Source organism: Stegodyphus dumicola, chromosome X1 (genome assembly GCF_044657685.1).
Source record: "Stegodyphus dumicola isolate Sdum_Otavi_A_Nest chromosome X1, ASM4465768v1".
NCBI classification, from domain to species: domain Eukaryota; kingdom Metazoa; phylum Arthropoda; class Arachnida; order Araneae; family Eresidae; genus Stegodyphus; species Stegodyphus dumicola.
In genome coordinates, this window is record NC_140780.1 from 54,519,537 (window position 1) to 54,532,115 (window position 12,579).

Below are 12,579 nucleotides of genomic sequence, written 5' to 3' on the forward strand. Positions count from 1 at the left end.
CTCAGAAGCAGTTTGTCACACCGGTCTTTACGCAGTTTTGGCTGCATTGTATGTAAAAACAAGCCTATTAGCTTTATCAAAATTTGTACAAAGACATCTATCCTAAGGTAGATAGTACTTGTATACTTTGTCGTAATTAAATACGTATTGTAACCTAAAATGAGGGTTGTAATGAATTGTCCTTTTTTGAGGGGGTCTTTTTTTTTTTTTTTTTTTCCGAACGATCATCAAACCCCTAGGCGTTCTCAAAGTTTTATGATAATGTCGTTCATTAAATAATATTAAAAATTTTAATGTTTCGGATGGGTTTATAAAGGACTGGAGTATTTTATTACAGAAAACTATGCAAGGAATTATAGGTTGGATAATGTGCCTTTGGAGAGGAGGTTTAAGAGGAGCTAGGTTTTATATACTTGTATATTGCATATGAGGAAAATTACGATTCCCTCATACAGCCATCACATTCCACCTATGAGAATGGAACGGGGAAGAACTACTCAAGTCTGCATGTTTACCGGTGGCCACATTACTGTATCATTTAACTGATAACTAAAGATATTTAAATGAAAGGAAACTTTATTGCTATTTTATTCAACTGAATGGGAATGGGAGCTGATGAGCTTCACAATGAATAAAAAGGAATTAGGAAGCCTAAGATGGCAGTTTCTGTAACTCAGTCAGTTTAACGCTTGAAGTCATCAAGAAACTGAGAAATTTCTGGCCAAATCCTTATGTTCCATTGTATTATAAATAAACCATGAGTGTCAGTTGAGATACAGACAGATGTCATATAATATGTTTGTATTTTTTTATTTTCTAAGATATTGTATGTTAAATTAAATTATATTTTATTCATTTAATGGTGTAGGTATAGTTATTTTCAACTCAATTGATTTCATGCAGTACGTACACAGGTCCTTAAAGTCGTGTACACATAGACATACATCCATATAATCCGAGTTTTTATTTTTGCAGAATTTTATAAATGATTGGCTTTACTCATATTTAGGTATTTTATTCATTCTTTACTTAAAACTATTTTATAGGTGTAATCATTTTCGGATCAGATCAGGAAGTTGCAGGTGTAATGAGAGCTGTAAGAAGAAATAATGCTACAGGGATCTTTTCCTGGATAGGAAGTGATGGTTGGAGTGCACGAGCATTAGTCTATGAAACAAATGAAAAGCAAGTAGAAGGCACACTTTCTGTGCAGCCAAGAGCTCATCCTGTTCCAGGGTTTGAAGAGTATTTCTTGGGTCTCACTGTGGAGAACAACACAAGGAATCCATGGTTTACGGAGTTTTGGGAGCATTTATTTAAATGCAAATGGCCCAATAGTACAGTAACACCCTATAACCAGTGGGAAAATTTGTGCACGGGAAATGAAGTTATGTCGACTGTCAAAGGGTATGAAGCAGAGAGACAGCTTCAGTTTGTTAGCGATGCGGTACTGGCTTTCGCATATGCGCTGAAAGCATATCATCAAGATACATGCAAGGGAGAGTATGGAATTTGCGAGGAAATGAAGCCTATCAATGGATCTAAATTGCTCTCTTTTTTAAAAAAGGTTTCGTTTAAAGGTACGTATAGCACTTAAAATTTTTACACGTTATTCTACTCTGCTTTCTTGTGAGAATTATTTTAATTATTTTTGTTTTTCTTAAAGAAAAAAAATTGAGTTTTTTTTTAAATATCTAGTTACTCTTTATGAAATTAATGCATATTCATTTCCAAAAAACACTTAATATTGTTGCGTGCGTACGGGTTCGTTATGAAATTAATGCACAAGTCCGATGCAAAATGAACAAAAATTTATTATGATCACAACAAAAATGCTTAAATCTTCTCAAATTATCATGCAGTATTACAATATCTCACAGTAGTTATCTTTTAACTACTCAAATGTCCAATAGAACGTAATTCAAAACAGCTAAAGAAATCTAATCCGCGAATTCGCTACAATCAACAAGAGCAGTTTTCTAAACAACAACAAACTAAGCAACTACTACAAACTGAGATGTTTTCCTCCTTTTATAACATTTTAAAATCACGCGCTAGAATTTTCCAGTACTTTCTCGAAATGAAAAAGAGTTATTTATTTATTTAATGCACGCGCTCTTGTATTTTCAATTTTCCAGCTTAGCTATCTTTTAATATTCGTCACGCGCTGCACTGCGCGAGAAATAAAACCATTTAATTTATAATTGAACTAACATTAGCTTTTTAAATACCAAATTCGTAACAATATCTTCTCTTGGCAAAAGTTCCGTTTTATCAAAGTAATAGGAAATAGTGTAAAAATTCCTCAGATCATATACGTTTTGAATTCACCAATCTTATGTATTCAATTTTTAACAATTTATGCTTCATAAATTATACTTATGAACACATAAATGTAACTTTAAAGATTATCCCTACTGTAATTTGGAAAAAGATCAAATTACAATATAATCATACTTTATTTTTCCTTATGACGATATTTTATAAAGACAAATAATAGAATATTTTATCATTTTTTAGCATTTATTTGCTGTAAAGTTTTAAAATTTTTATGCATTGAGCTATTTTAATTCAAGAAATGAGCAGATAAATTTATAAAGCATTTACTGTTTATATAATAATAAAAGTAATTTGTGTAACTATTTTATGCAGGAGAGAATATTTTCAAGTTTCTCGGAGAAAACGCATATTCATGTTATACTTTCATTCGCTTTAAGGGTAAAAAATAGCAATATTTATACTTTTAGTTATATAGAGCGGAAGTGAAAGACGTAAGGTTAAATTTCAGCCAGATCAAATAATTAATAATATATTATAATAATTAATAAATAATTAATAATAAGATTAGCACATGTACTCTCTTCGTTAATCTTTCCCTAACTTTAAATGTTCTACTATCTGTTTCCTAAAAGTAAGAAATGTGTTAGGCATAAAACAATCAGACTGCTACAAAATTCTTTTCAATATGTGAATAACAGTAGAACCTTTTAATTCAAATAAATGTTCAGATAGTCTTTATCAAGAAGATCCTCTATGGTTCTAGTTGATTTTGATTTTGAAGGTGAACGTTTTATAGAGATGATGTTTACTAACAAAGGATATTTATGTTCTAAGAAATTGTGGTCACTCCCATAGAGTATAGTGTACATTGTATTTATTTAGTGTACATTGTATTATTGTATCACATTAATTATAATACAAGTAATAATTGACAAAAGAATACTTTTATTTTTTGACATAATGATTGCTTTTTCCCGAATGGGCAGCAATATTTTTACTTAGATTTTTGAAAGATTTACGAATTTCGCCAAAGGCCTTGATTCATCGTTTTCCTAGATTACTGAAACACTATTTAGTATGAAATTTATTGCTTGCAATATATACCCAGCTTGTTTTCAGCAAACCTGTAAAGCTGTACCTCAATAATAAAACATTCACAATAGCCTCTATATGTTAATGCTTGATGTTTTACAAATATTTATTTTAATATAACTTAGTATGAATCCCTAGCTGACAATTCATCAAGAATATGAAATAAATGAATAAATAAACAAAAAGTAGGGAAAAAAACGTAAATGATTAGGATTGCAAAGGAAGTTAACTATTTTCTAAAAATGAATATCATTTATAGGTTAACTGCCAAATCTTGATTCAAAGTTAATCAAATGTTAGGAAACTGATCGTTATGGAATGTTTTCTTTTACGACATACTAATCATTTGGAGTAATCAATTAGAGTCCCGTCAAATCTTCCTTTACATGCACTGATTAATCCTTCATCTGACTAATTCCAAATTGTGTCAAATTCGGTATGAAATTATTACATAAAAAGTATTGCAAGTTACCTGAAACAAATTTAAAAATACCAAAAGAAATTGTACAATACCGAGTTAAAATACATCTTGGTAAAAATGTGAATTATTTTAATAGATCTTTTTGTTTAAATATACTGGCGGTTATAAAACAACTTTCTCTGTTTGAAGGCTTCTGCAGTTAAAACTAATGACCAGATTGAAACCATATTTCATACACAGACATCCAAGAAAACACAAGGACTTCCACAAAAACATAAACGAGATTTAATGTCAGAAGTCGCCGATAGGAGAGATTTTGGTGCTGTCGAAACCGAAATCTGGTCAATAATTACAATAAATGAACGGAAAATGGATTACGCAAAATGTCACTAATGTTTCAATAATAAAACAGGCACATATAGAAATAAATATCATATAGTACAAGCCACAGAAAATAACCTTTTATTAACCAACATTAGGATCTCGGACCACGTGATAAATTTTGGATGTACTGACCTTCCATATGTGCAAGATATCGCATCCGATAAACTACGTTCTCTACTCCTGCTCGTAAATTATCAGTTTTGATGTTTATAAAAGCTCCCATCTTATGCTCTCTCTTAAGGCACTCAGGCTTGTAATGCTGCTCGTATACACGACAGATTTAAGGCTACCCCACAGTCACAAGTTTACATGGGGTCAGCCGGGAACAAGGCGGCCATTCCGTCAGAAAATATCTGCCGATAACCTCCCATTACCGAAAGGTTGCAGTTAAAGTTTTTGCACGGAACGAAGAATATATAGCCGTGCTCTACCTTGTATAAAAACTGTCGAGTCCAAACGCAGTCTGTGCTGCAATTCAAGAACGAAAAATGTTTTCGGATCTGCTTGTACATCTCACCAGTAACGGTGCAAGTAACAGAATTTGTAGGAGTGATATTCTGACAAAGCATAGAGCTATTTTGAAATCGGCCGTAAATTCTACATTTGTGAATACTGACGTACCATTCAGGTGAAAATGAACCTCATCTCTCAGCAATATTTTTCAATAACTGTCGATTTTCATTCGGGCAAAAACCTTTGCGAAAATCAGACTTATATCATAATCTGTCCGAACTTGGACCTCTAGAATACGCACCGAGTATGCTACTGTTACACTACGAAGGCGTGCTGGAAGATGGACGAGAATACCTTATAACATATTTATATGAGTTGAACATTCGGCATTGACCTCCTGTTAAGGTTTAAATTAATCTCTTCATTGTTAACTTTAATAAGTGATGTTCAGGTTTTGGAAATGTTTGTTCAGCAATTGATGAATATTTTACTTTCTTTATTTGCGGTAATAAATAATTTAATTTAATTATGAATATCTTGACTTTTGTGCAACTATTTTTAAATAAGTGAAGTTGGTTGGTGATAATGTCAAAACATTATTCTATGTTTTGATGTTTAATTGATGAGATGTTTGATTTCCAGTTAATAATTTTAACAATTTTAAAATTCAATAATCTTTCTATTGTCAAATAACATAATTTGTTTTCTTTTACAATGCGATGAAATAATCAGCTTATTTCATTGTCGCTAGTATTACTTAGTCGTTTGAGGAAAATTATGCTTTTTCGATAATTCCTTCGTTATTGAAAGTAATAATAACATCTGTGTATCAATAAGTAAATCGAAATTTTTCTTTAATAGAGGCTTCGTGAGTTAGCATAAAAGTCTACTCTTTCACAAATAACTATGAGTTGCAAATGGCGGAGTAGTACTTTCTCCCCGTTAAAATTTATTGGTATATTTCAATTTTGATTACAGTTACTAAAATGCGTGGAATTAAGAATCGTGATCCATTTATCATGTCTAATCATTCTTTAAAGCAAGAAATGTTTCGTGTAATATAATTAGCAGGTCCCATATTTGATGACCCAAACATTTCTCTGAAAATGTTCCTAAAAACGGCCAGGAAATGCAATTAAAACGGAAAAAATGACCTAAATAATTTAAAAGTCCCCCAAAAGTAAAAATTAATAATATAAAAAATGACGCAATTGACAAACATTGACAAATCAATTAAAACTCAAACAATTATACGTACCTTTCACTCGAGTTTTGTCTTCGGAATTTTCAACTTTACACAAATGCATTGCAATTACATTGAATTATTAAGTGCTTTTGGATATTTTCGAAAGTGAAAGATCTTCTCTTGCCAATACATAACCTTTTATATGGTGAGAAGTTTCTCTCGGCATCTACTGCAGTTATTAGAGCACACTTAAAGAAAACTGCATGACTTATCATTAACACTTCTTCAGGTTCAAATAGGGCGCTGTTCCAGTTAAGATGAGGGACATTTTCCACATAGCTTGGACGCCACAGTATTTTTTATTCAAAAACAGTGTTGAATTTAGCAAATGCATGTTTGAAACTTTGCCTTCCGTCTTTTTAAAACATAGCCTAATTTATCAGTGTGATTTTTTGCATCAACAAGTTCCATGATTTGCTGTTATAAAGGATTTAATTGTTGAAATGATGATCCCTGAAATGAGATTTGATGTACACAAGATTTCCTTCGATTTTGCCTAAGCTAGATTAGAAGAATGAGATTTGGAACACTGTAGATAATAGTGTGTTTTTAAGTGCATCATATTCTTTGCCTGACAACTCAACTGACCGACTCACTTGCCCGACGGTACATTTTTTTCAACAAATTTCGTTTTTTAATCACCACCAGTTGGCAGATTATTGTATTTAATAAAAATGACCCTAAACATTTTTGCGTATGCCAAGGGTGCGGATAAGATTCCTCTGACCAGCATGTACATCGTCCTATACTCATATTAATTCCTACTAATCCATCGTCACTTAAAACTTGAAAATAAATTTATATTCCTTCTTTATCCCCAAATTATAAATTCTAGACTTCCAAACCCTGTAAAGAAAAGTATTTTTACTTTTAATTTATCTCTGAAAGTTTTATCCAGCTACTCGTACGATCCTTGAAATTAAAATTTGATACGACCGCTTGCAGTATTTTCCACTCTTGCCGAAAGAACGGTCGCAAATATTTGTATATTTCTGTGCAGTGAAGACTGCATGACAACGCTGACCTTGATCTTCCAATCAAACTACATTCCACTGGATTACATTTAATAGAATTAACGCAAAATATCCTTTTATTTAGTTGTTTCTTTATTTTTTTCCATCATTGTATTTCCAGAAGAAAAAGATTATCTAGCTTCTACTATTTAACCGTCTTATCATAATCGTTTTCCTTGTTTCTAAACAGGCTAGAACATCGCTCATCTTTGCACTTCCAAATGATATTTTGGAGATATAAAAACCTCTTTTGACCATAAAAATACTGAAATCAAGCTTTATTTGCAGAAATTCGTTAAAAACATGTGTTTAAGGCAAATTTTCGTTCCCAGTCTGGATAATTTCTCACCATTATCTGAATTTTAGAAGCAGATTGATCAAATTGACTTTACTAGTGATATTCAATTATGATTAGAATTGCACTTTGCGTAATCCATGAGCAGAAATCATATTGAGTACTTCCCTAAATATCATTACTTTTATGTACGTAAAATTGATTTTGGACACCACTATAACTTGTCATTATGTAATAAATATGCATGTGAAAACATTTTACGATCTTTTTTTGTGTTCGTGTGAGTCAATGTTTCATTGACAACTTACAAATCGTTGTTTGTCTTATATTTCCTAGGTCTGAACGGTGATGAATTTCAGTTTTCTTCAAACGGAGATGGCCCAGCTCGATACAATATTATTCATTTTAAGCAAGTATCCCCAGGTAATTATGAGTGGGTATGCGTCGGGAAATATGAAGATGGCCTACTAGAGCTCAATCTTTCGGAAGTACAGTTTCGCCTGGAAGAGCCCAAAATGCCACCTTCTGTTTGCAGCTGGCCCTGTATTAAAGGGGAAGCGAAAAAGTTTGTAGAGGGTGAAAGATGCTGCTGGCACTGCCTTCGTTGTACTAAATATCAAGTTCTGGAAACAGAAACTATGTGCTTCGAATGCCCGTTTGGGTATCTGCCGAATGAAAACAGAACAGAGTGTGAAGAAATTCCTCTTCGATATATGCGCATTGATAGCGGATGGGCAATAGGTGCTATGACATTTTCGACTTTAGGAATCGTAGCAACTCTTTTTACAGTCACAGTTTTTATCATACACAATGATACTCCTGTAGTAAAAGCATCTGGACGTGAGCTGAGTTATGTTCTACTTATGGGTATTTTAATGTGCTACTGTATGACATTTATACTTGTTCAAAAACCTACTGATTTTCGATGTGGTGCACAACAGATAGGTATTGGGTTATGTTTCACTGTGGTTTATAGTGCTCTGCTCACTAAAACTAATAGAATTGCTCGCATTTTTAAAGCTGGTGCTTGCAGTGCAAAACGGCCAAGTTTTATAAGTCCAAAATCGCAGCTTTTTATATGTGGTTGCATAACTTTGGTGCAAGTTGTCATATCAGCGATGTGGCTTGGTTTCATTCCACCTAGCGCTATTCACTATTACCGCACTCGAGACGAAAATCATTTAGTATGTGCAGCTGCTGTTGATGCAACATATATGGTTGCTTTTGCTTATCCCATGATTCTAATCGCTGTTTGCACTGTTTACGCCGTATTGACAAGAAAAATACCCGAAGCATTTAATGAATCCAAATTTATTGGCTTCACCATGTATACGACCTGCATTATATGGCTAGCATTCATCCCTATATACTTCACAACTTCATCTCATGTGGAGATCAATGTCTTCATGATGTCTGCTACTGTGAGTCTGAGTGCAACCGTAACGCTTTTATGCCTCTTCTTTAACAAGGTTTATATTATTTTATTACATCCTGAAAAAAATGTTCGCCAGTCATTGATGAATACCGACAAGTATAATAATCCAACAACTTCATCAAATAGGATGGATGCAGCTACATTATCAGATGGTAAGTATAACTGGAAAATATTAAATCACATTAATTGATTTTTTCCTCAACCCAGGTGTTAGATAAATTATCCATATATTTCAAAGATGTCTGCTGCATTGAGATTTAATGATATTTCTTTTCGCAAGACACGATAATAGGAGCAATTTTCATCAACAACTAGTTTGCTTAGTTACACTACATAACATGTCGGTTTTTGATAGATATTCATATAAGGGTTTAAAAAAAGTCTTTTTTAAAATAAAAAATAGAGAGTTTTCTGTAATTCAGCCGACTAGCTAAAGCCTCGAAACTCTGGTACTTCATTCTCAGATTCTATTCCTGACTTTTAAACGGGTAAATGCATGGCATTTTCTCGTTCTTGCTCGTGTGTAACGTGACTGGTCAATTTCTCTTAGAAATTCCTGCATAATGATTTCTCTCTCTCTCTTTTCTTGCTTTTGATCATAACACGATTGGTCAATTTCGTTTAGAAATTCCTGCACGGAGTCATCTCTTTCCTTAAAAAGAAAGTGTTAGTATATTTTGCTATTTTGCCATAGTCACATAATTCAATCGGGCTCCAATAAAAGTCACTTTCATATTTGAATTTTAGAAAATTTAAATATATATATTGGTATATTGGATCCTACGCAACGCATACTAAATAAACGAAGAACGTTAAAACACGATTGAAAAATTCCTTATGTACGGATAACATAAAATGAAAAGTGTTTCCAAAACAGCATGACTATAAATCATGCATTTAAGGACTATGGAAATTTGTGAAATGGGCCAATTGTTTTAATCCTGTCAGACTTCTAAATATTCCATCTCGTACCTGTAATGAAATATATATACTATTTGAAGCTTTGAATTTCTGGAAAGCAAATGATTTTCATGAACAATTCGAAATATTCTTGAGATATTTGGCATAGAAAAGTGGGATATTACATTTGAATATCTGTATGCTGGTCAATGCAAGAGGTAGTGCACTACTTCTTGTTCCATCGAAACTTTAATGGTGACAATAGTAAATTGTACACTCACTCTTGCTTTTAAAAACAACTCTAAGTACAACTACTTTTTTATCTAAGCTTTGTACTAGACGAGAAGACAAGTTCGGCAAAAGTGAACCCCGTTTTTAGGACTCATTAAAATTCTGGCAGAGCTGCTCACCCAAACGGATCTTAACTCGGAATATGGTTTATAATTGCTTTCTCCCCACATACAAGGCTTTACATACAAGATACAGATACAGATTTTTAACAAGAGTTTTACAAGGATACAGATTTTTTAACTGTAAGTAATACAAGGAGAATCTTTGCTGAAGTTTAAATGTCAGTAAGCTTCCTCTCTGCACTGAAAAGGGTCATTTAATATTAGTTGTTTCAAATGTATTTGGTTGGTTGGTAGTAGAAAATAAAGGAAACATAATCCCCGATACTGACACCTGGATATTCTCGATCAGAAATAGGATGACTTAAACGGATTTTTTACCATGGGAGCACATAGATTTATAACCGGCCCATGGTACAAATCTTTGGACTATGCATTCCATATGGTCCGTAGAGTTTTCCATAGCAGTCCATACAGACAATCTATTTATAATCATTCGTATAGTCATACATTTATCCCCCTCCCCATGATTCTTCATTGTGATGATCTGAAAACTGATGCTGAATAAGTAAGAAGAAGGAGAAAAGATTCTGTCTATGGATTTTACAGTATGGATTCTACAGAAGTTCTATAATATTTTATTGTATGTGGCTGGACTGTGTTTGTATGTGTATATGTACGTTCGATAAGAAAGTGACCTCACACTGATTTTCCAATGGAACAAAACGTTGATCGTCATTCTGAAGTGAGCTACACATTTTGCTATAAGATATCTCGTCTATTCCCTGTGCGAGAGAAATACTGTGTTATAATAGAAGTTCGGTGCAGAAGACTGTGAACAAGTACATCATATTACATGTATTTAAAGGATTATGAACTTCAGCAAGAAAAATGAAGGTGTGGTAAAATGGAGGAGTAGTGGTATATCAGTGGTGAGACGTACACTAACCGCAATACAACATGTTTTGGACACAGTGTCCAATTTACTACTGACAAATCGAAACCTTCAGTGAACTACAATGTGAAACGGTGTAAGACCTATCTCTATTTTTCCAAATAAACTAAATTAGATCCTACAATGAACCTGGCGAATTCTCGCGCAGGCGTGAATTAAATACCAGCACAGAAGAAGGGTGCAAAATAACCCTTTATTAAATCAAACTAATTTAACAAAAAGCACGGCATTACAAAACACCGTTCACTTGCGGCGGTAACTAAATGCAGATTATAATACAAATCAAATCTGAAAAATAAACGAGTGCAAGAACGCACTTCAAAATTTCGCCTAAGAGGTGGACTCACAGAAATATAGACGGCATGATACTAAACTGATAAGGCCAAGAGGCTTACTAGCGTGACCTCGAAATAACAACGAAACGTGCGCTTGGCTAGCGAAACACGCTCTGAATAAACTGAGATAATCATTAAATAGCACTTCACTTAACTTTAAATTTACATCCTGGCGAGAGAATGTGAGGGGAAGTTGAGAAGTTGAGAACATGAAAATTTAAAATAAATTTGTTATGCAAAATAAGGAAAACCCTACAACGGGGGGGGGGGTATTGGCAGGTTACGATTATTTTTCACTTTGTTTTTGTTGGTCTCACTGTTTGTGTCCCAAACAGTTCCTGAGTAACCATTTGTGGGGCCACTTTTTCATCGTTTCCCCCCCCATGCGTAACGTATATGCGATTTAGTTTCTTTAGTCTTTTACGAAGACATCCATCCCCTTAAGCAGTTAGCCATCATACGCTTTGCCACACTCAAATAATCTGATCTCTCTTTTCGTTAATTCATACCGTTAAGCGGATTGTGTCAATGACTGATGGTTAATAAAACTGACGGTTAAAAGAATTACAGATAATCGAGTTTTTCCAGTGTTTTATAAACTCAGAATAAGTGCAAGTAATTCATTACATTGCTTTCAGAAAACATTCATTTCTTTAGTTAGAAATGCCGTTGCCCATACAGTCACAGCCACTTTTATTTTTTGTATTATTTAATGATCATATTTTCTTTTATAGTTCATAAACATATTTTTAAATTAAAACTGAGGTTAAGCTAAAACATTAAATATATATATTAATGAAACTGATGCTGGGAAAAGTTTCTAAACTGCAGTTTCAGGTACTATTTCTGCGACATTTAATGTTCTAAACTTTTGCAATCTGAAAAATGCAAATAAAAAGTGAAAAGGTGCTTGTAATAATTATAAAAACAAGGCTATATCAATTATTTAAAGGTTGAAATAATGTTCGCAAACTGATAGCTTAAGATTCAAAAATCCTTTGTTATTTAACTAAAGTTTTGCTCTATGACCTTTCACGATACGAATTATTTAAACAATATAAAATAAACAGCTGCGGTTTTTAACCTTCTTTCCTGATTTCATTTTAACAGTTAAAAATTAAGGTGACTTCAAACAATTTTTTCATTTCTCTTTGCTAACAAAAATAATATTTAGAGATAGTTCCTGTAGCAAATAATTTAAAAGTCTGAAAAGGATGAAAAATAAATAAAATATCTCGAACAATTTCTGAATTCAAATGTTTTGTCAGCAGTTTTTAGTAAAAGAGAAGAAATTACTTTCTGCAGTTATTAATTAGATACTTCTTGGTTGAATAATTAGCAAAATTTTACTTATTATGGTTACAGAGACTGAAGAATTTAAGCAACTTAGTCTGAGAACCTAATTTCTTCTATTTTTGTT

The 12,579-nt window shown here is 32.9% G+C and overlaps 1 protein-coding gene across 1 annotated transcript in view; it reads left to right on the forward strand.

Annotated features, from left to right (window-relative positions):
• The window catches only part of LOC118185142 (metabotropic glutamate receptor 4-like), a 96,795-nt gene that overhangs the window by 63,395 nt on the left and 20,821 nt on the right, over positions 1–12,579 (forward strand). The window contains exons 3-4 of the mRNA XM_085806978.1: positions 1,047–1,580; positions 7,521–8,771. Coding sequence (XP_085663104.1) covers positions 1,088–1,580; positions 7,521–8,771 — 1,744 coding nt within the window. The 5' untranslated portion in view covers positions 1,047–1,087. The remainder of the gene's footprint in view (positions 1–1,046; positions 1,581–7,520; positions 8,772–12,579) is intronic.